The sequence below is a fragment of the Macrobrachium rosenbergii genome, chromosome 36, assembly GCF_040412425.1.
Source record: "Macrobrachium rosenbergii isolate ZJJX-2024 chromosome 36, ASM4041242v1, whole genome shotgun sequence".
Taxonomy (NCBI): domain Eukaryota; kingdom Metazoa; phylum Arthropoda; class Malacostraca; order Decapoda; family Palaemonidae; genus Macrobrachium; species Macrobrachium rosenbergii.
In genome coordinates, this window is record NC_089776.1 from 17540696 (window position 1) to 17566925 (window position 26230).

At 37.8% G+C, this 26230-nt stretch overlaps 1 protein-coding gene across 2 annotated transcripts in view; it reads right to left on the reverse strand.

Annotated features, from left to right (window-relative positions):
- Nucleotides 1-26230, reverse strand: part of LOC136856674 (uncharacterized) — a 505300-nt gene that overhangs the window by 458984 nt on the left and 20086 nt on the right. For both annotated transcript variants that reach the window (XR_010858454.1, XM_067134732.1), the window contains exon 2: nt 18520-20086. Coding sequence is in view for 1 of the 2 variants with exons in the window: in XM_067134732.1 (XP_066990833.1) it covers nt 18520-20051 (1532 nt within the window). In the remaining variant the exon portion in view is untranslated. The remainder of the gene's footprint in view (nt 1-18519; nt 20087-26230) is intronic.

Sequence of the window (26230 nt, forward strand, 5' to 3'; positions counted from 1 at the left end):
CTACGTTATGATCTTATTGTGTTATCATCTTCCAAACTCTGCCATCGAAATTCTCTAGCTATTCATGTCCAAGTTATGCCAAGAGTGTGCAATCACGTAACTGCCCAACAGTTTGAATCATCACCACCATCATCATCATCATCGCCTCCAAAGCTAAGTGGAATTCTGCCACTTGTCTTTCACATGCAGTATCTTCGACAAATCTCTTCTTATCCAAAGCCTAATAATAATAATAATAATAATAATAATAATAATAATAATAATAAAATAATAAAGTTAAGTATATCTTAGTTTAACCAGACCACTGAGCTGATTAACAGCTCTCCTAGGGCTGGCTCGAAGGATTAGATTTATTTTACGTGGCTAAGAACCAACTGGTTACCTAGCAACGGGACCTACAACTTATTGTGGAATCCGTACCACATTATGACGAGAAATTAATTTCTATCACCAGAAATAAATTCCTCTAATTCTTCACTGGCCGGTCGGAGAGTCGAACGCTGGGCCAACAGCGTTCTAGCCGAGAGCTCTACCCACCCCTCCAATGAAGAAATAATAATAATAATAATAATAATAATAATAATAATAATAATAATAATAATAATAATTCTATACACCTCCACAAAAGAGCGAAGCAAGCAGGGCGGAGGGAAAATTCCTAGAGGGAATGCATGAGCAGAAACTCCCTCCACTGAAACGGGAGGAAGTGTTTCTTACCTAAAGATTCCTCGACACGAGATCCTACCCATCCTACAAAGGAACGGACAAATTATCCGTTGGCTTTGCGGTTTAGCCCAGTTTCCTTTTTTTCGAGGACGGTAATTAATGGGAGCTTTCGTCGGCAATGATATGCACATAAGCATACACGGCGGGTTACACATTCCGTGAAACAAAGCATATGAATTACGCGCGAGAGTGAGTTGAATATTATTTTCAATATGGATTTTCTTCCCCTTGACGATGGCGGTTTTTCAGTATGCCGTTCACGAATGAGACGGTCAAATTAACACGGAAACAGAAACATTTTACGTCATGTTCGTGTAATTTGAGAAGCCAATTGTCACAAAATACGAAGACCCCAAAAACTCACTGAGCTAATGACGTTACTATGCCATACTAAGATGATCTAGAGTGAAGGCAGTCAGTTATATGAGAAGAATTTGAGATCAGCAAATGAGTCCTTTGCTGTTTATAAGAGTCAAGGTGGAAGCTACTGGAGTGACGAACGGCAAAAAATGGAATGGAAAGGAGAGGGCCTGAAAATCGGCGCAAACAAAACGATGTTACATCGACTGGAATGGAAACTAAGTAAAAAGTAAAATCTAGAACTTGGCCACGTACAAGCTGTTGGAATGGGTGTGGGGTGTGGCGGTACCCTATTAATCCTGGGGTGTGGGAGTGGGCAAGACTCAGTTTCGAATGTAACAATGTCATAAGATACTCAGGACTGCAAAATATGCAAGGCCTAAGAGACTTGCAGAGTCCGCAATGTGTGAAAAGTGCAAGTGGGGAAAAGGGGAGGTTATGCACCATGCGATAGTGGAAGGACAGGTTTTACACGAGGCAGGACACTTCTGTTATACTGGATACCAAGAATACATATAACCTAAGAAAGAGTAGCATCAGCGAAAATGAAATTTAATAGAAATAAAATCACCGCATTAACATTCAGAGCAAAAAAGGCCAAAAAAAAAAAGAAGAGAAGTGGGCACTAACTGAAAACTGCAGATTCTGAAAATGCATACCAACAGAATACTGTGAATACTAAGAATATTATGAATTATGAAGTACTGGAGAAATGCTCTGTCCAGCGGCTGGACTATAGACCGATTGGTATGGTTTAAGCAAATGATGGTCAGAAGTGATGAGGACCAGGCAGTCAAAAAAGCAGCATATAGCCTACAGAAACAAGACGATTAGCAGTAGGAAAGCCCAGGAAAAGGACACAGATGTAAGGCCTGGACCAGATGGGAATTCATTCACAAAGTGCACTACACAGAAGCGTGAAGTTATCTCACGTCTAACTAAAGAGTAACAGTGAACTCTGAAGTAAAAATAAAGTGCTAATGATTGAAAGGCAACCTTAAATTAATAATATATATGTATGTATATGAACATATATATATATATATATATATATATATATATATATATATATATATATATATATATATGTTATATACGTATATTTACGTACACACATATAGTATATATATATATATATATATATATATATATATATATATATATATATATATATATATATATATATATATATATATATATATATATATATATATATATATACATGCTGTCTCTCAATTTTCCCTAAGTTATTCCCACTTGTCAAATAGCACAGACCAACAAGAGTTAAGAGTCAACTTGTATCTAAATAGCTTGCATATCGTCCTCCGCCGTATTAGAGCTCAGACAGTCTTTTATCAGGCAGTCTTTTATCAGTCTGCCCTTGAGCTCGTTCCAAAAATAATAATGTTGAGCGACTTTAATTTCCCTAGAGCGACGTGCATACTGGGAACATGCAGGCATCCAATTACCGTAATTCACCTGAAACTAGAATGCTAACCAGCATTATCGTTTGAAGTGACACTCATGATCTTCTACAAAAAAAAATACCGTTTGTTACAAGACATACAAAATTAATATGGGCAAATATCCTTGATCTAATTTTCACAAATCATCATCATCATCATCTACTAGGCGACAATACAAAGCAAGATTGACCGCTATCTGACAATTATCTAATTACGTAACACTGTTTATAATGTTAGACTCACCTCCGGTTTCGACACCACTTATAAGTCATAATGCCACACCATCATGCTTATCAATTTCCACCCTCCACAAGGAAAACTGTGCCGAAATCAAGCCATTTCATTTGTCAGTCGGTAAGAATGATTTACTTAAAGACGAGAGAAGCACAGAAAAATGTTAAAATATTGATAAAGCGTTGAATCAACTTTGTCTCAGGCATAAAGACCCACAGGCAGAACCAACAGCGTAATCTCAAGTCCATTTTGACAATTAAAAAGTAAAATGAAAATTCTAAGATCAGCACCGCCGGGTTAAAGCCATACACTTGGAATAAATATTGGAACTCGAAATCCCACACAAAGTCACCATTTCTCTCAATCTGAAAACCAAATCCCAGGAAGACAAGGCGGCACTAAATATGAGAAATTTAAAAATTCTCTTCTCATTCACACACGAACATCAGAAAGTGACAAGCATCACTTTCTTTGAAGCACACGGCTTACTCATCACATCGGAACATGTATGGGAATGTCTATCAGACCAATACTCATCGGTTTAAACAAAACGGATGTGAGTTATACGATAGATCATCCAGTGACCTACGCCACAAATATATGGCGTCACTCCAAACATCTGTTTCACAAAAGAAATTCAACTCTCATGATTACCTCATCAGAATGACCGGTCTACTTCCTCGTGCAAAAAATAAAAAAAAATAAAAATAAAAATAATAATAATAATAATAATAATAATAATTTTTAAAAATTTAAATTTATGTCTTACAGCGATAATGCTTTACATATAATGAAATTGTAAAAACCTTCAAACAGGCCATTTCTTGTTTGGTTCTAATATTCAGTTGGGAAAACCATTATCTTCGTAAATCGTACCGGCCTAGGTTTTGAACATCACTTTAAGACAATGACGACCTAAATATTTCCTGCCAACTACGTAACAGAGCTTTTCCCAAGGGAGATCTACGGTATTTCAGTCGATATCAGAATCCTATAATAGGGAAGTGCAACTGACAGTATCTCGATTTCGTTCAATCTTTCGATGAAACTGATCAAGCCATATGACGCGTTCAGTTCAAAGAAGCATTATCTAAACCTGACCAAGTCATTTCGGGTAAACTGGACACAGTTGCCTTTATCACAATCATGAGTAATAACAATAGCGATCTGCAAACCTCTTCTAATTGTTATCTGTCGACAGTTCTCGCATGTCACAGTATCAGGCTCTCCAGAAAACTGCAGTTTATAAAGCAGTTTATACCTGGTCACAGAGAAACACTGGAACCTTCAATGGAGACAATTTGAAAACCCACACTAGTAAGAAATCGCATGCCAAATCATAGCCTACATAGAATCATTAGATTTTTTGAGTCTACATGGATACATATTGCATTCCACAGAGCGACAACAATACCTAGCATACGAGTACATTTGCTGTAACGCTGATTGGACCAATTTTACTGGATTAACTGTTCTTTCTTCTCCTCATCCTATAAATTTCAGTCAAACAAAACAATTTCAAGAGTGGTACGTAATTTTACAAAAAATGTAACACTTGCATGGGACATGACCATCATTGTAATGCCAGACGTAAAGCGATGAAACTCGAGAGCATCCCGAGGAGGCACGAACGCTATAAAGTACTATACATCGAAAAAGTCAAGGCGGGCAAGGTCCCAGATTTACGGCATACCCATTAAATCCACAACAGCTTTCCTCCTCAATTCCTGCGCAGTTCTCAAACCGGTGTTAAGTGCGCTCTACCTCAGCCTACAATCAAGTTCATACTTCGTCAATCGGACTTGAATGTGTCGAATTGTTTTCCTCGCTGCATTTCAACCATCACTAATCAACTGGTGTATGTATTTAAAAAAAATGTTAAGACAAATTCCCGGGTATGCTGCCTGACAAGCCAAAATCCGATGCCACCAGCTATTTCAAGAACCATAAAACAAGACGCAATTCTAACTCGATCTGACACTTACCAGTTTCAAAAAGAGATCTGACCTCCCTGCTTTCAATAATTACAAAAAAAAAGGGAAACATTGATATGTCCGTCTCTCTGCCTGTCTGTCGGGAGCACTCAAACAATTCACTATGAAAATCAAAAATATATCATTCACCCGAAAAACCTAATCAGAACGAAATATCATAAGATGATTAAGTGACACAAAAGTGAAAGTACGTAAAAGGCGACATAATGACAGCTTCAATCACTTGCTGAAAGATGAGACATACACACACGAAATTAACAAATAATTTTAATTACATAAGCAGAGTGAGAAGATACGTCAATAAAAGAAACTCACTCCACAAAAGGAAAATTTTTAAAACATAGAGAGTGGTCGACCCTAAAGAATTTACATACACACACACACATTATATATATATATATATATATATATATATATATATATATATATATATATATATATATATATATATATATATATATATATATAATCATTTAACAGACAAAGACAATACTCATTCCATATAAGCCAAGGTGTGAAATAAATCCCTTTGAGAAATATTATTTGCATGCGGCTGGATTTCGGCTACAGTAAAACACATATGAGCAGTTATAAAAATGAGAAAGCTTTACAACATCCCCTTCTGAAAACTAAAACTTCAGACTGACCTCTTCCAAAAACAAAAGGCTTCGAAGTAACCTCTTCTATACCTACAAGACTTTAGAATTATCTCTTCTGAAAACTAAACTACTTCAAATGACCATTCTAAAAGCTAAACAAATTTAGAATGGCCCCTTCTATAAACTACTCTACTTCAAAATTACCACGTCCAAAACATAGACTTCTGAGTGACCTTTTATAAAAACCAAACTATTTCCAAATGACCTCTTCTACAAACGAGAATTTCAAATTCACTTCTTTTAAAAACCAAACTAGTTCAAGATAACCTATTTTAAAACTAAAAGACTTCCGAGTAAAACTAAAAGAATTCAAGATGACTCTTCTATAACTATGACTTCTGAATGCCCTCTTCCACAAACAGATAGACTTTTCAATGCCCTCTTCTAAAGCCTGAAAGACTTCTGAATGCCTTCTTCTAATAACTAGACTTTTTAATGCCCTCTTCATTACACTAAGACTTCTGAATGCCCTTTTCTAAAAACTGAATGACTTCTGCATACCCTCTTCTAAAAATTAAAGGACCTCTAACTGTCCTTCTCTATAACCCAAAAGACTTCTGAAATCATTCTGCTAAAAACTAAAGGATTTTTGATTTCCCTCTTCTAGAAACAAAAGACTTCTGAGTGCCCTGCTCTAGAATATAAAAGACTTTCGCATGCCCTCATCTAAAAACTGAGAGACTTCTCAATGCCCTTATTTAAAGCTAAATGGCTTCTGAATGCCCTTGTCTAAAAACTAACAGACTTCTGAATGCCCTCTTCTAAAAAATAAAGACTTATGAATGCCTCATCTAAAAACTAAAAGACTTCTGAATGCCCTCATCAAAAAACTAAAAGACTTCTGAATGCCCTCATCAAAAAAACTGAAAGATTTCTCAATGCCCTCATCAAAAAACTAAAAGACTTCTGAATGCCCTCATCTAAAAACTAAAAGACTTCTGAATGCCCTCATCAAAAAAACTGAAAGACTTCTGAATGTCCTCATCAAAAAACTAAGACTTCTGAATGCCCTCATCAAAAAACTAAAAGACTTCTGAAAGCCCTCATCAAAAAAACTAAAAGACTTCTGAACGCCCTCATCTAAAAACTAAAAGACTTCTGAATGCCCTCATCTAAATGCTAAGACTTCTGAATGCCCTCATCAAAAAACTAAAAGACTTCTGAATGCCCTCATCAAAAAACTAAAAGACTTCTGAATGACCTCATCAAAAAAACTAAAAGACTTCTGAATGCCCTCATCTAAAAACTAAAAGACTTCTGAATGCCCTCATCTAAATACTAAGACTTCTGAATGCCCTCATCAAAAAAATAAGACTTCTGAATGCCCTCATCAAAAAAACTAAGACTTCTGAATGCCCTCATCAAAAAAACTGAAAGACTTCTGAATGCCCTCATCTAAAAACTAAAAGACTTCTGAATGCCCTCTTCAAAAAAAAACTAAAAGACTTCTGAATGCCCTCATCAAAAAAACTAAGACTTCTGAATGCCCTCATCAGAAACCTAAAAGACTTCTGAATGCCCTCATCAAAAAACTAAAAGACTTCTGAATGCCCTCATCAAAAAAACTGAAAGACTTCTGAATGCCCTCATCAAAAAAACTAAAAGACTTCTGAATGATCTCATAAAAAAAACTGAAAGACTTCTGAATGCCCTCATCAAAAAACTAAAAGACTTCTGAATGCCCTCATCAAAAAAACTAAAAGACTTCTGAATGATCTCATCACAAAAACTGAAAGACTTCTGAATGCCCTCATCAAAAAACTAAAAGACTTCTGAATGCCCTCATCAAAAAAACTGAAAGACTTCTGAATGCCCTCATCAAAAAACTAAAAGACTTCTGAATGCCCTCATCAAAAAAACTAAAAGACTTCTGAATGCCCTCATCAAAAAAACTAAGAGACTTCTGAATGCCCTCACCAGAAAACTAAGAGACTTATGACTGCCCTTATCAAAACAATCAAAGACTTCTGAACGCCCTCATCTAAAAACTAAAAGACTTCTGAATGCACTCATGAAAAAACTAAAAGACTTTTGAATGCCCTCATCTAAAAACTAAAAGACTTCTGAATGCCGTCTTCACCAAAAAACTAAGACTTCTAAATGCCCTCATCTAAAAAGTAAAAGACTTCTGAATGCCCTCATGAAAAAACTAAAAAACTTGTGAATGCCCTCTTCATCAAAAAACTAAAAGACTTCTAAATGCCCTCATCTAAAAAGTAAAAGACTTCTGAATGCCCTTATCAAAAAAGCCCTTATCAAAAAACTAAAAAGACGTCTGAATGACCTTATGAAAAAACTAAGATTTCTGAATACCCTCATCATAAAAAACTAAGACTTCTGAATGCCCTCATCTAAAAACTATAAGACTTCTGAATGCCCTCATCAAAAAGCTAAAAGACTTCAGAATGCCCTCATCTAAAAACTAGACTTCTGAATGCCCTCATCTAAAAACTAGACTTCTGAATGCCCTCATCTAAAAACTAAAAGACTTCTGAATGCCCTCATCAAAAAGCTTAAAGACTTCTGAATGCCCTCATCAAAAAACTAAAAGATTTCCGAATGCCCTCATCTAAAAACTAAAAGACTCCTGAATGCCCTCATCTAAAAACTAAAAGACTTCTGAATGCCCTCAACAACAACAGAAATAAAAGACTTCTCAATGCTCTCATAAAAAACTAAAAGACTTCTGAATGCCCTCATCAAAAAATTAAAAGGCTTTTGAATGCCCTCATCAAAAACACTAGAACTTCTGAATGCCCTCATCTGAAAACTAAAAGACTTCTGAATGCCCTCATCTAAATACTAAGACTTCTGAATGCCCTAATAAAAAACTGAATGACTTCTGAATGCCCTCATCAAAAAACTAAGACTACTGAATGCCCTAATCTAAAAAGTAGACTTCATGCCCTCATCTAAAAACTAAAAGACTTCTGAATGCCCTCATCAAAAAAAAAAAAAAAACTAAAAGACTTCTGAATGCCCTCATCTAAAAAAAAAAAACTAAAAGACTTCTGAATGCCCTCCTCTAGTTACTAAAAAGTAACTTCTGATTGCCCTCTTCTAAAACCTAAGAGACTTATAAATGACCTCTTCTAAAACCCATAAGACTTATGAAGGACCTCTGCTACTCAAAGACTTCAGAATGGTCTCTTCCGAAACCTAAACCACTTCAAAATTACCACTTCTAAAGGTGCAAGACTTAAGAATGACATGAGATCATTCAACAAGGAGACACTGGAGGACATCCCTCCCACTCCTCGAACATATTCATATACTTACTATTTAATAAAATAACAATTCTGACCTCATGACATGGATCTGGGTGGTGGTGGGAAAGAACTCCCAAAAGAAGCTTAACATGACAATTATGAGCACTTAACGAGAAGGAATAAAAAAAAAAAAAAAACTGGCAAGAGAGGACATTCCCCCAAAATTCCAACAGGGGACAGAACTACAATATTTATCATTTACGAAGTATGAGAAAAAAAAAGAAAAGCTATAAAAACCATCCTGAGAGGCGACAAAACCACAATCTCGACCACCTAACAAGGATTCAGGCGAGAACCCGCAAGAAATCGAATAAACAAGCGACATTCAGACAATTTTACCCTCATTTTTTACAGACGATATTTCAAGTTGCGTAATAATCACAGCTCTGGCCCCTCCCTCAACCTCGTCCGCCGCGCCATGGGAAAATGGCGTTGCAATGTACACTTGTCGTCCATTTACACGGTCGCCACCGGATATTGCAATCACTGCCGCGACAAAGATTGGGGTTCGATTGCCGGGTGGCCGGTGCGATGTGTTTTCCTTGGCCAAAAGTCCACACAAGCTATGACGCTTACTGGAATTCACACACATAATTATCGTCTGATCTTTCCTACTAAGGACGCTAGCGAGATAGAAAATAAAAATGGATGATTATCGTGGAAAAATATAAAATTCAAACGATATTACAAATATATACACTGAGGGGGGAAATGTTCTAAAATTATACAAAATTCTAATACTCCCAAATGAGTTTTCACGATACAGAAGGAAAACAAAATACGACGATGCAAGAAAAGTGGCAAATGGTAAAAAAAAAATAACAAAACAGATTAGACATTTAACCAAGCAACGTTCCTATCCTGGGAAATACCAAACGTGACTCAATCTTGCAACAAATTTTAGCATTATAATGCATGGAATGATGGAACATGGCGAGGAGAAAATACCAAGAGTAAGTGTACACACACACACATATATATATATATATATATATATATATATATATATATATATATATATATATATATATATATATATATATATATATATATATATATATATATATATATATATATATATATATATATATATATACTTATATATATATATATATATATATATAATTATATATATATATATATATATATATATATATATATATATTAATATGAAACAATCCCTCTTGTGTCTCAGATGTGTATGTACCTGTCAAAATCAGGAATATGCTGAGAGTGCCTGAGGGCTCCGCTGTCCTTTCACATAACGACCTCCCATCGCTATCATCATACCTCCAACCTCAACCCCTCCCCTCGCACCGACACTTAAAGACACCCCTCTCTCCCCCTCCCGCCCCCATTTCTGCTATGGAATGTTGAAGGGCAAAAGGTGGTCAAAGGGAAACAAGGGAGGAGGGGTGAGAAGAAAATTACCAAGGGGACGGGAGAGAAATCCTAAGCAGACTGAACGGCGAAGAGGCGATAAACAGGTAAAATCGACCCAGTTGAAAAAACAAAGACGTAAAAGACTGGGAAATATATAGGACATCATTATTGCTATTATTGAAATCGACATATATTCTCGTGGAACAAATCAAAATGGTTATAAAAATGTTGTTCAATCTTTCACCCGACTGATTGAAGTTATACAGACTACTGTCACATGACGACGAGAGAGAGAGAGAGAGACTAAGCAATGGCTTAAAATGTAAAGCAGATTGAAGCCGAAACGGAATAATGGAACACTTGCTACTAATGTCAGAAGTCTTTCTTATGAAGCACTATTGGCACAGAAACCTTTCCTCTGAATTCGCATTTTGATACATCCCGAAACAAATAAAATGTCCACATTTTCAGCGAATCGGCTGCCCAATTGCTTTCACAAGTCCGTACGTTAAGCTAAGTATATCTTAGTTTAACCAGACCACTGAGCTGGTTAACAGCTCTCCTAGCGCTGGCCCGAAGGATTAGACTTATTTTTACGTGGCTAAGAACCAACTGGTTACCAGATCTTGCATAGCTGTAACCATGTAATATAGGTATTTGAACCCATTTTACTTATTTCTCAACTCAATTGGTTCGATTCTCCGATCGGCCAATGAAGAATTAGAGAAATTTATTTCTGGTGATAGAAATTCACTTCTCGTTATAATGTGGTTCGGATTCCACAGTAAGCTGTAGGTCCCGTTGCTAGGTAACCAATTGGTTCTTAGCCCCGTAAAATAAATCTAATCCTTCGGGCCAGCCTTGGGAGAGCTGTTAATTAGCTCAGTGGTCTGGTTAAACTAAGGTATACTTAACTTTTTCAACCCAATTATCGCTGAACAGTAGCACCAAAGTGCAGTAAATATGCATCGCCGTCGAACTTCTCATTTACAGAGGTCCTTTATTCCTACCACCGCCGGACTGTGGAAGTCTCCTTGAGGATGTCGTGCACCTGGAACTTCAATATAAGTTGATATACCTTGCTTGGAAGAGTTTTCTTCCCGTGGCTTTAAATTATTGCATTTTATTCATGGGGTTGAAGGTTTTTTTAGAGGTTGCCCTAGCGCAGTTTTGTAAGAAAATTTAGGATAGACTATTAAGAGATTCGAACTCTTGTTGGGTGCTTTCAAAACACTTCGTCTTCCTAAAGATAAATACTCAGTCCATCAGTCCATGAGTAAGTTCAAGTATTGCTACCCTAATACAAGTCTCCTTGTGTTTTAACAATTTATTTACATTTTAATCGATTTAGTTATTAATTTAATTTATTTTTCTTTTTAATAAGTGATCTCTTCTTTTTGTATTTCCCATTACCTTCTGTTACTTCTTTCTAATGAACACCGAATTCTTTGGAAGCTTGAACTTCAAGTCAATAGCCCTCATGGGCATGTTCCAGATGAATAGGGTTCATCGTCTGAGTAATAATAATAAATATAATGATTTCATGCGCATTTATTTTCTCGTTATTTTAACCTGTATTGTCACTAAACTTTCTTTTGCTGAGGCTGCTGTGTTTTATTCTATATTCAGCAAGTGCAACGACATTCAAACCTGTTCAGTGTGATGTTGTGTACACTATTAATAGTAATAAAATAGTTTAATCCAAAATATAGAAACCGAATGCCTGATCTCAAAAATGCTCAACAGGCTCTTACTGCAGGGGAAAGGAGTTTTAGCCAAAATATCTAACGTAAATATGTCTTGAAAGTAGAGTAACAAATTTCCTCAAAGCAAATTTGTCATTTCTTTCGAGGAAAAAAGAAGCAGTTCACCTGCTGTAGTTTGAAAACTCCCACATGATCTTCCCTTCAATGGAGAGCAATGTGACTGTTCTAATCCTTAACCTAAAATCCTTACCTGGAAACCTGATTTTCCTCCTTCAAATTATATACCACCAGCGCACACACTAATTAATAGTGATGTAACCGGCAACATTATCGCCTGCAACGCCTTAGAACCCAAGTTCGAATTCTGGGCAAGGGCGCGCAGATACGCACGCTCTGTCAGAAACCCTTGCGCATCTGTTAAATCAACCATATTGGTCACAGGCGGGGTTAAAAAAGGCATGGGGCTGTCAACCCAATCCCGAAAGACTTGCAGTGAACCGGAAAGTCAAGACCCGGTGCCGTGACCCCTCTATGCGAAACAGGACTTCATAAAAAATTTTAACAAGTACAATATACAGTGCGTGAGCCTCGATAAGTATAAAAAACAGCAAAGAACATGAGGTAAACTAATGTGGCTGGCTGTACCCTCAAACAAGAACATGCATCCTCGCACCGGACTGGCTCTCCTGAATGCAGAGGATACGCAGACAAATGTCCTCTAAATTCTGGACGGCACTTCTGACAACGTAAGCGATCACGACAACGCATATTCACATAAAATGTCACCAGTGCCATTTGATAGCGCAATAAAGATGCGACACGAAAAGACAGATGGAGCTGTAGCATGATGACATCATTCACTGCCACTTAACCGATGACTGTGAATGCGTGTAATCCCGGCAGACAGACAAATGAAAGCATTCCGACCCCATGGCACGAGATGTCCACAAACATCGACAGGCGCGGTATACAGAAGACGACCACTGCAAGGACTGTCACTTCTTCTCATTATCGCTGCACTGGTGCTATTCAAGCTGACCAAACATGCATATGGAATTTGCCGCTACGACCATTAACTTGAGAAGCAAGCTACAACGAAATGCACTTCTCGTATGTGAAAAGGGGTTGAATAAACAGCTAACAGATCAGAATCACAAACAAATACTAAGAAATTGACAAGCAGATAAATAAACAAAAGTATCAATGAATAACAGAAAAGCAAAAGTAAGGATATAGGCTATGGCGTGCTTAGTCGTATTCCAGGATTAATCACACTGCCATAATAAGATTTCGTGGCAAATTGTAGCCTCTGATTAGAAAAAGAGTATTTCAATCCCTTTGAAACCTGTACGATACAGTACGACGTCTGAATATATATGCCACAAAACCCTGTGGGGTCTACAGAACTCGTCACAGACGGGTTAGACCAGGCGATTCGCATCAAATACGTTATATGCGCAAGAAAAAACCACGTGACGTAAAACCTACACTATGAACCTTAATTCCTGGCAGGCACAAGTCTGCGTAACTGGGTCCCATGATATAAATTATTATTATTATTATTATTATTATTATTATTATTATTATTATTATTATTATTATTTTATTTCAGTATATGAAACCTATTCACATCTTACAAGCACACAGGGGCCACTGACTTGCAATTCAAGCTTCCACAGAATGCTGGTTTCAACCTCCCACCGCAGCAGTAACTGATCATGATACAGAGCCAGCGATTTATCATCGCCCTGGGGGAGACGCGAACTCGCGACATCTGAGTGGCATGCCACGGCACTAACCACTACACCAGCAGACCAGCTGACTGGTTGAAGTCTGAGAGCAACGGTCGCGGACTACATCCATTTTGATCTGTTTTAATCTCATGAACGATTCCACGTACTTCCATCCTGTTCAGCAGAATGTTCAGTATTTTTTCCAACACAGAGGGCAGTCGGACAAGCAACCTTATGTCATTATCTAGCCCATGGCAAGATGAAGAAAAGAGGAGAGGGGAGGGAAAAGAGTCGGACTGACCGAATGTATTTTGAATGGAGCAAGAGATTTTACATCTTTGCAAGATGTATCCAATCCATGCAACCTCAATTTTCACGTTAGCACAAGCATCTTTTCAAGAGACACATCTACCTGCTTCAGGATCATTCCATGTAATGTATCTAATGCACCTTGAGATGTATCTTGAGATACATTTACGTACTTGGCATCATCTCATGAGAAACATCTATGCACTTGGCATCACCTCATGGGATGCATTTAACGTACTTCGCCTCATTTCATGAGGTACATTTACAAACTTGGCATCATCTCATGGGACGCATTTAACGTACTTCGCCTCATTTCATGAGGTACATTTACAAACTTGGCATCATCTCATGGGATGCATTTAACGTACTTGGCATCATCTCAAGAGATTAATTTACAAACTTAGCATCGTCTCATGAGAAACATTTGCACAGTATCTCATGATACACCCAAGGTACTCCCTGAACCTATAACAATTGCATGGACGGTACGCCAGAGGCCCAACTCGGCCTATTTCCATCCAAAGTGTTTATTTCGTATCCGACATAAATCAACGGCAGCGGTATCCCTTAATCCCTGGGGTCATAAAATAAAGGATGCGTGTCTATCCTGACTTTTGATGGGGCTCATTTTTTTCGCTGCGATTCTCTAATCCCATTTTTTTTTCAAACTCTGTAGCTGACTGATTGACTGATCATAGAGATTTTCCTGGCTTCGATGGCAACTGGTGCATTTACTATATCAATCGATCACTACGAAATATCCGATGCAATGGATGCTTTCACTTTGTAAAACGAAAAAATAACTGCGTTTTACTGTCCATCAAATAGGGGCCAGAAATCGGTCCAGTGAAAATAAATTCCCTTAATTCGATTCCTCGTGGTTCATTATACTAGGATATTAAACCAAGGTTTAATATCCTTGAATATAGAATTTAAGCCAAAGGCCACGCGCTAGGACCTATGAGGTCATTCAGCGCTGAAAGGAAAGTTGACAGTAAGAAGGTCTGAAAGGTGTATAACAGGAGGAAAAACTCGCAGTTGCACTATGAAACAACTGTTAGAGAGGACGGAAAGTCATATGGAGAAAAGAGAATATGATGGGAAGTACAGTAAAAGGAATGAAAGAAGTCCGGTTACTGAATCGTGATTAAACCGCAACAGAAGTGCAAGAATGCTTTATCAGCCGTAATGCCACTCAACAACTTTATCTTGGTTATACCTTCCGCCTTCCATTTTTAGAACACTGCTCAGACTGTTTAATATCTGTTATTTTGATCTGCATAGCATTTCCATTCTACATAACAAATGTCCCCCTTCTCACACGCTTCTGCAAGTCAATGGGTAAAATAGAAATATATGCGAAGTAAGAATGAAAAGGAGGAATAAGAGCCAGTACATACACACAGCGACTGTTCAGAAACCAAAGGGCCACACCAGGTCCCTCATATCCTTGATCACTTACCGCGTATTCAGACATTTTTTTTGACGTGGCCTCTTTCAGCAGTGACCGTTCCTTCCGCTCTCATGCCAAGCTTCGGAATCGTCTTACAGCTTTCCTTGACCATCCAGGTTGAAGCCCATTGGACTGCCAATGCCAACAGCCCTCTGGTTAACATAAAATAATCACTTCTTCATGTTCTATACAGCAAAAAGGTTAAGTATACCTTAGTTTTACCAGACCACTGAGCTGATTAACAGCTCTCCTAGGGCTGGCCCGAAGGATTAGACTTTATTTTACGTGGCTACGAACCAATTGGTTACTCAGCAACAGGACCTACAGCTTATTGTGGAATCCGAACCACATTATAGCGAGAAATGAATTTCTATCACCAGAAATAAATTCCTCTAACTCTTCATCAGCCGGCCGCGGGAATTGAAATCCGGCCCATCGAGTGACAGTCTGAAGCTCAACCGAGTCGGCCAACAAAGAACTTATTCTAAACTCAAGTGCATAACTCCCTCCTCTCGCTCATGAACGTTGGAATACGTGAAACAGAACTGTTTTACATCCTCTTAGGTTGAGTCACCCCAACTCATTATGGTCACCCATTCACCAACCCGAGAGTCAGTCACGACGACTTTGCTGAAAACCTTGCATGCCATCTGTTAAAACTGGAGTTCTTCCGTGAAAATTAAAAGAAACGAATGGAGTTACGCGGCTTATTTGTTTTATTTTCTGGTTTCTATGATAAAAACGCTATCGGTGCTAAATCTCCCCATTTTTAGACTTGAAACTGAATCGTGTTGTAATGACTGTAATGGTTCCATCTGTGCACTAAAGCACTTATTATGGTTATGGCAACTTTGTTGAACCAACAAAAAAAAACAAGAAGCCTAATGAAATAAATGAAAATTCGAATCTCTGAGCGTAAAACACCGAGTCAAACTGACTAAAGCTATCCAACACACACACACACAATATATATATATATATATATATATATATATATATATATATATATATATATATATATATATATATATATATATATATATATATATATATATATATATATATATATATATACAAATATATATATATATATATATATATATATATATATATATATATATCTATACAATCATGAGTCTACAAGTGTCGTTTAATATAAAATTCACGCTACTTCGGGAATATCCCCGATGGGGAATTATCACCGATGGGGAATTTATAAGTGATAAATGGATCGGTACTGCCGGGTCTCCATCCCTAGGCACAGTTACCTTCCAACGACTCCAGTCGACGGTCTACCCGCTGAGCCATCAAGAGAGGTATAACTTAATGCCGACTCTGCTGTACTTGTTTACCAGTCGAGAGCAGGGAAATTATGCTTAGCTTCGGCATTAACCCACCTCCACCAAACAGCTCATTGGTACGTTTGGAACACGCAGCTCTTATTATGAAATTTTTATCACACCGTGATTTATATACAATCACGAAGGTACAAATGTCGTTTAATATCAAATTCACGCTACTTCGGGATAATTCCACATCGGGGATATTCCCGAAGTAGCGTGAATATGATATTAGGCGACATTTGTAGCTTCATGATCGCATATAAATCACGGTGTGATAAAATTTCATATACATATATATATATATATATATATATATATATATATATATATATATATATATATATATATATATATATATAATTAAAGGTTAACTTTCTATATATTCCTTTTCCTGCTGAAATCTCAGTCAAGCAGCCTTCTTGCAACCTGGCCTAGCTAAGCGGTGACCGTAGCTTTTCCTCACTGACCTTGCCAGAGGTTGATTTCGTAGTGGGCGTTTTTTGGACGAGAGGGAAAAGTAGCAGTCCACCACCGGATATCTGGGCGTGATAATTGTTTCCGGCCCGGAGGTAATCACACCAACCCGGCCATCTCGCCTCGCTCCCCTACCAAACCACCCACCCACCCACCCACCGCCACTGCTAAGCGTTACTACTACTCTGAGCAGGACACTTCTTCACGCCCAGCCCGAAACCAGCAAGTTGACTCACTCACTCAAACTCTGCAACGCCGTCCCCCACCCCCCCCACCTCACCCCACCTCTGATTCCCACGCTTTCCTATGGCGATTGCTACTTCTCATACAGGTCCTACTACGTACACAACTATTAAGAAATCTGTGCACTTCACGAAAGATTAATCAACGATTGGTTCAATGTCATCAGCGTGATTACACAACAGTGGCTACTGAATAATCTAATATGAATAACTATTACAATCATGTATATGTGTATGTATATGTATATGTATATGTATATATATATATATATATATATATATATATATATATATATATATATATATATATATATATATATATATATAAGGAATAAGAGGAAAATAAGAGTTCAGTACCAAGTGCTTTCACGTTTATTTTTTGTCAACAAACGATGCATGAACTTGAAAGCGTTTGGTGCTGAAATTCTGTCTGCCATTTCATGTGGTACTCCTTTTTGCTAAAATGTCGAGTCTTTTGTAATTATAATACATACATACATAAATAAATATATATATATATATATATATATATATATATATATATATATATATATTATATATATATATATATATATATATATATATATATAAATATATATAATTTTCATACTTATTTGTGGTAAATGCCTGTTGAGCAAAATATTCTTTAGTTTTTGATATACCTTCCAATCTACAGATACTGCTTTTTGGACTAATCTGGAATGATATTAGAAAAACAGCTCAAATTGACTATATACAAATGACAAGAGCACAAAAAGGACATTCATCTACAATTTGAAAATGTGTAAAACTAAGGTCATTTCCCCTGTCACTTCACTTTCCTGTAGATTTATTCCACACACATACACACATACACACACACACACACACACACACACACACTAACACAAGGTGCAATTTCTAAGGCAATAAAAGAGGTAACGTAATTCATTAAGTGACCTGTGAACCTTCATGGTCGAGCATACGTACACCTCTTGTCAGCAGGATCCAGAACAGCATCCATGCAAGCTGGCATTTTAGTGTTAAATAGAAAAAATCAAGTGAACCCTTTTCTGATATATGGAGTATATGAGAAAACGCTACCCTGAAGGCTAACTTACCTTTCTGGAGGCTTTTACAAAAGTCAAAATTCCATAAAAAAAGAAGATCCAAAAGAGAGAAAACTCACCTTATATAGACAACTTGCCCACTGTTGATAACTCTCCTCCATCCAAAGGGAACGACCAAAATATCATTGGCTGGGAACATGGCAGAATTTGCCCCCATCTGACTCATTTTCACACAGGAGCTGCCACTGTTGGCTCCCTGTATGACGTTCAGCTGGGGAGGCTGTTCACCAATTCCGCTAGCTACAAACTGCTGCTGCTGCTGCTGTTGCTGCTGCTGCTGCTGCTGTTGCTGCTGCTGAACTGGATACTGGCCCATGTTCACGTGGGCATTACCGTGACAATTAGTCTGTGCCATGACATTGGGGCCATGCCCCATGTGGTACTGTCCCCCAGCCATGTTGTTCCCTGGTTGTTGTAAGTTCATGTTGATATTGGGCATGACATTCATATTAGCTTGTCCATGCATGTTCATGTTGTGTGCCGGCATGTTCTGTCCTTGCATAACTTGCATTGTACATGGCCCTTGGGTTTGCATCATGCAGGACTGCTGTTGCTGTCCTTGCTGAACGTAATTGTACTGGTGCATAATCTGTAGCTGTCCACCTTGCATCTGCACATGCTGCACAGCGTTCACTTGCTGAAAACTTTGTACAATGCTGGTATTTTGATTACCGGTAGTATTGTAGACACTTGGATGCATACCACTGATGTTATTGGCTCCTGCTGGCTGAGATGCCATATAATTTGGATAACTGTTCATGTACTGTTGGTACGGCTGGTGCTGCTGCTGCTGCTGTAGGTTTTCTAGTTGCTGTTGGTGGTGCTGCTGTTGCTGTTCATTCTGACTATCAGAGCTTAAGCTGCTACAACTAGACTCGGCCGTTTCCGACCTCACTGAATCACACCGCGAACTAGTTCTTGGACGAGCAACCACCAATGCATTACTATTATTATTATTATTATTATTACTGTTATTATTATTATTATTATTATTGTTATTACTATTATTACTAGTATTATTATTACTATTATTATTATTATTACTCATCACTTGGTTATTCATCATTTGATTACTCATATTCATCATGGCATTGTTTTTGCCAATACTGTTGACTTGCATAAAACCAGCTGGATTCTGCTGTTGTGATTGTGATTGTTGTTGCTGGTGCTGTTGCACATTCTGCTGCCTTCCACTCTGCTGCTGCTGCTGTTGAACTTGCTGCTGCTGCTGCTGTTGAACTTGCTGCTGCTGTGATTGCTGTACGGTGACAGTGGTAATGTAATTGCCACCGGGGAGGTATTGCAAAGCCTGACTCGCGGGGTAACAGTTGGTGACCCCATCCACTCCATTGTAGAGTTGCTTCTGGTGCAATGGGTTTGACAGTCGAAAGCCGTTGGCCATGTGGGGGTTCGTAGGCTTGACCGGATTTGGCGTGATCAGGGCGCGGGGCACCCCCTGCACGCCCCCACCTCCACCTCCACCCGGTCCCCCATTTTGACCTCCCCCTTCTCCAGCCATGTAGACCACCACATTGTGCGGTGGTTGGGCTTTACATCCACCACCAGCACTGTCTATTGGTGCCTGGGACATACTGCAGCAGCCAATCCATTACCACCATCACTGGCCTGCAAGGAAAGAGAGGAGGACTGTTAGTGTTCTGACGGCATTTCTCTTATCAGCTGTGGCAAACATAAGAGACAACTACAATTTGTTCAAATTTCACATTCGTCAAGCGCCAACATAAAAAATTACGGATCTTCCCTAGATAGTGACCCGAAAGGGTATCCACCTTTGCGGCGTGTTTAGTACAAGCCCGTTGGGGATTACCTTAAAAACATAAACAAAAGACTGTAAATATCACAAAGATAATGACCCCCCAAAAATATTAGTCCTAGAAAACGACCCGGAAAACCCTTGGGGGTCACTATCTAATAAAGATCCGAATTTACTATATATAATACGTTTATTACTTAAACTTAATGTTAAAGGAATACATTTTTCATTAAAGTGATGAAAATGAGACGCTTGTTCCATTAAACAGGGATAACCATAGCTTCTCACAAAAATAATATATTTCACTTTCGTGTGTAAAGTTACATCCTTTATATACCCAGTCAAACTACCAATGGTGGCACTGAAACCTCTATAACATCTATAAGATAACATATTTGAAACAGAGAAATTATATGACACACACATATATATAGATATATATATATATATATATATATATATATATATATGTATATATATATATATATATATATATGTATGTATGTATATATGTTATATATATATATATATATATATATATATATATATATATATATATATATATATATATATATATATATGACTAAATAGAATAGTCAAAGAATGCATGAACTTGAATATTCTTTCACAAAATAATGACCTTTCATGAAAATAAACAAAAATAAAAACGACCAAGTCTACATCATAAACTTGTACATAACAAACCGATATGGAATTGGAAAATAAAATTTAGGCCAAAGGCAAAGCGCTGGGACCTATGAGGTCTTTCAGCACTAAGTATAATATTAAAACAATTGTTAGGAGAACGCAGGAGGAATTGGAAAATAAAATTTAGGACAAAGGACAAGTGCTGGGACCTAAGAGGTCATTCAAAGCTGAAAGGGAAATTGGATAGTAAGATGGAAGAAAGAGAATATGAACCGAGGTATAACAAAGGAATGAAAGACGTTGAAGCTAGGGGCCGAAGGGGAGCTTCAGAGAACCTTGAATAATGCCTACAGTGCACCATGTGAGGATGAACTGATATAATACCAAATAGGCTATGCTCACATGAATGAGCTATCCTTTCCTAACTAAATGTATTACAACTTGTTGTCCATGCCAAAGAGACTGCCGAGACTCCTTTAGACTGGCGAAAAAAACATTGAAAAGTATCAGAACATGAACTCAGGTCAAAACACTGAAAAGTATCAGAACATGAACTCAGGTCGAAACATTGAAAAGTATTAGAACATGAACTCAGGTCAAAACATTGAAAAGTATCAGAACATTAACTCAGGTCAAAACATTGAAAAGTATCAGAACATTAACTCAGGTCAAAACATTGAAAAGTATCAGAACATTAACTCAAGTCAACTGCTTCATTATTCATAATCATTGCCCCAGCACTCAATTTCAAAATCTTGCGTTTTTATTTTTTTATTTGAAGAAACTTGCTACTGAATGAAACAGATGAAATGGTAATCCTTCGGAAGGAGGCCATTAAAATTATCAAAGGAAGACCGGAAGGCCCAGGAATACACAGCGAAATTATGGAAAGTTATAAGCGAAATTGACTGACTGGTTTGCCTTGAGCAACGGAGGCCAAGCTCTGAATGCAATGATGAATGAAACTGATTAAAAAAAATTAAAGGTACGTAAAAATAAAATTTATTTACATAACATTAACATCAGGGAATTCATATCCCTCTTTCCGTAAAAAATATTATGTCCCAACTTAACAGGCTTCAAAATCCAATACGTAACAGCTTGCGTAAGAAACTACGTAATTTTTCAGTGCTTAAACATCATCTGAAGCCAATGACAAGAAGCCACATTTCAGCATGGTCTTCCTGAGTGACGAAATAAATGTGATATATATATATATATATATATATATATATATATATATATATATATATATATATATATATATATATATATATATATATATATATATATATATATAGTCTATATATAATATATAGGACATAGTATATGTGTGTGTGTGCTGAACAGCAGCTCCAATATGCAATAACTGTGCATCGTCGAACCTCTCAGTTCCCCAGGTCCTTTATTCTTCACACCGTTGGACTGTGGAACAGACTCCCTGAGGATGTTGCACAATGCAACGCACTGCTACCCTTCTCCTTGTACTTTCATAATTTATTTACATTTTATCTCTCTGTTTATTAAATTATTCTTTCTTTTCTATTCTTCCTACATTTCCTATTACCTTCTATTAGTACTTCTTTGAAATGAATACCGTGTTCTTTCATGTCAATGGCCCCTGTGGGCTCGTTTCATATGAATAGGCTTCATCTCCTGAATAATAAATAAATATATACGGTATGTGTATATATGTGTGTGTACACCGGTATACAAAACATCAATTTTCGCTTGCTACAAAACTGCATCAATATATCTCGGATAAGGAAAAACCGCTAGCCTACAGTGTTACTTACAATTAAAAAATGCCCCTAAATTAATAGTAGTGAAATACGATTCTTCGAAGAGACCAACATTTTGAAAATCTCCCTAAAAGTTACTGAGACTTCACCATGGTGAAAATGTGATAACGACAAGTGAGTGCGATCAGAAGTGAGCGAGAAGAGCATACAAACATAAAGGAGTATATACGGTAATGCATGATGGGGACTTAAAGGTCAGCGGCGAGTATTCTTGGTTATTGGGATGTAGGAAGGAGTGAAAAAAAAAATTGTGGGGGATGAGGAATGAGACCCTTAAGGAAAGGAAAATTATTACTTGAGATGCAACTGAATGACAGAAGAGAATATCAAGCACACATATGTATAGGTGAATGGATAGGAAGACGAAGATGTTAGTGAGAGAGAAAAGGGGGGCAAACAAAACAAATGGTGAATGAGCAGCTGTTCTCATGCAAAATAAAACAGCGAGAGAAAGGTACTAAGTGTATCTTAGTTTAACCGGACCACTGAGCTGATTAACAGCTCTCCTAGGGCTGGCCCGAAGGATTAGATTTATTTTACGTGGCTAAGAACCAACTGGTTACCTAGCAACGGGACCTACAGCTTATTGTGGAATCCGAACCACATTATAGCGAGAAATGAATTTCTATCACCAGAAATCAACTCCTCTTATTCTTCATTGGTCGGTCGGAGATTCGAACTCACGGCCAGCAGAGTGCTAGTTGAGAACGGAAACCACACTCCCAACGAGGAACTAGAAAGGTACTAAACACAAGGATCTCGATAGAAGAGGCAAGAGTGGAAAGGGTTATTGTAACTTTGAGAACGCTTGTGGAATCGACTGTTGAGGAAGCTGGGACGGGAATTAGGGGACAGAATAGAAAGGCGCAAAGAACTGATGGCACAGCGCGTTAGATGCTATAAGTGCAGCAGCGCTATCATGATCTAGTGGCTTACCTGCTTTTGTAAGGTATGTATGGATGAGGGAGAGTCCCAAGCAATGGGTGAAAAGAGTATGGATGAGGGAGAGTCCCAAGCAATGGGTGAAAAGAGTAACTATTTCTTCAAAGGTAAAAGTGATAAGATGGTAAAAATTACAGAAGGGCATATCACTGCTCAGTATACAAAAGGTGCACGGTATGATTTTGACTGAGAAGGGAGATGACAGGAGAACTGATACGGAAGGAATAAGACTTTAGATAGGAGGATGTATGGATCAACTTGTTTGTTCTGGAAAAGTTAAGTGGAGGATCTGAAAGTACAATAAAAACAATGCCCTGAGACAAAAATGAACCTAGAAAAAGCTTATGATATAACTGAGACAGGCAATGTGCAGGAAGCTGTAGGAAGAGGATGTATGATATGGCAAATAAGTTGTTGAGAGCCATGACAAGTTTTTAAGTTAGAAGCAAAGCTGTCTGAATATACAAATAGGAGAGTGACAGGTTTGGTGCAAAATTGGAACTGAGACATTTGTGTGTCAGGTCTTGAGACAATGTATTATCTTTTTGGATGGAATAAATTTTGACAAACAATATTGTGATGATTGTGGGTAGTGAAGAGATGCTACAGAAACTAGTGAAAGAGTTTGAAAGTTTGCAAGACGATAACTTTCAGGGCAAAGACGAACAAGAGTAGTTATGAGGGTGAATGGAAACCAGGAATACAGATGTTTACATAAACAATGGAAGAATTAAGTGGATATTCGATGTGGGCCGTCAGAGTAGGTGAAACGAGAAAGGCATCCGTGTGCAGAAGACACGGTAACAGGGAGAGTGAAAAAGTTTAGGAAGGCTTCTAGTCTGGGTGAGGAATGTGAATGAAAGCAAAAGTAGTGAAGCTGTTAAGAAAAAATAGTTTTCACAGTATCTGAGGGGCTGAGAACTAGATGAAGTGGTAAAATAGTTAGCATAGGTGAAAGAAGGGATCAGCAGATGGTTTTGCAACGGTCCTGGTCATGTGGAAAGAATGGAGGGTGATAGGTTGGTTGTATTGCTAGGATGTGGTACTGGAAGGGAAACCCGCTAATATCCGGGTGGCAAGACAGTGTGTGGTGGGTTTGATGAACTCCTACGAATTTCTTTGTAGGTGTATTAAGCAGCAAGGTTGTGGAAGTTTTCCGAATAAGAAGTTTATCCATAATCCACAACCACCGGATACAAGAGTTGCTGCTTTGCTCAACAATGACACATTGGGCTTCAGATAAAAGACCCAGGATCCACCCCCGGCCACCTCGCTTGCAATTCAAGTGCATTTTCCCTTAACCATGAGCGCATTAGGCTACAACATATAACCTATCCTAAAATAGCTCTCCTACAGACTTTACCTAACTACAGCACTGTAACATTGGCAAGGCAAAGAAAATATTTCATCATTCTTCCACTCTCATTCAGTTCTCGTTAACATACAAAATTTTTTTTTTACTTCGTTCAGCTCCCTCCCCGCAAAAAAAAAAAAAATCACATGCAAAAAATGAATTTCATAAACATTAACAGAATGACGTAGCTATCCGCAAATATTCAATCTAGTCGAATATTCACCACGAACTCCGTTTCAACCACAGCAGTAATTGAGCAGTATTGCCAGATTAGAACGTCGCAGCTAATTAATGCAAGATGCAACTCCTCGTCTCTACTACCTTTAATCTCTTTCTAACTCGTCTGGAAGATTCAGTCCATTCCCCATGATGATTAGACTTTCCTAATGGCATTACATCATATTTCAAAAGTTCAAATCTTCAGAAACCTGCTCAAGGCTCGTCCGTCTTGAATCACACTGAAGCTAATCTGCTTCTAATAAGAAATATGACCTTTGGAAGAATTACCCGGTTTAGTTACCTCCGTCAACGAAGGCTGTCCGAAAATGACCTCAAAAAGTTATGGAAGTTAATTAGATAGCATCTGGGTGTGCATCCTATCTTTTTCTCTGCGTGACAGGACAATGGCTGAAGTTTGCGCTCGTTAAGTTTTCAAGTTTATTGTAGCGCTCGTACAAATGTCTGAATCAAAATGAACTAATGATTCATGATCCCATTTCTGAGCCTCGCCCTTTTTCAAACTTCAGGAAGCTCACTTCGAACCCAACTCATCATTTCAGAAGACAATGAATTATGATGATAAATTGTAGACCTATAGTGAAAGAATACAACAATAATGAGCTCCTACATACCCGGATGAAGAAAATACAAAAGCCAAGAGTTCTTTACCCTTTTATTATTCTAAAAAGACGGCTTGTGTATTTCCATTTAAGCATAATGCAATTCACCGTTTCTTCTATCAAATCAAATTTCTAATTTGAACGACAGGCAAACAGGCTCTACTATTCCACTAACACCCGCTTTAATCTCATACCGAATACCGACTGCTTGTGAGAAAATATTTCTTAATACTGCAAGAGCTTTGTATCTAATTGTCATTAATACCACTTTCACGCTATACTGCTTTCATTACACTTAAAAGCATCTTCGTCAACCCGAAGTCCTTGGAAAGCCTCTAGCTAACCCCCTGCCTCGTATGTGCCATACTTCCGCATAACAGCATGTTTACTGAAAATAGGTTGGGATCTGGA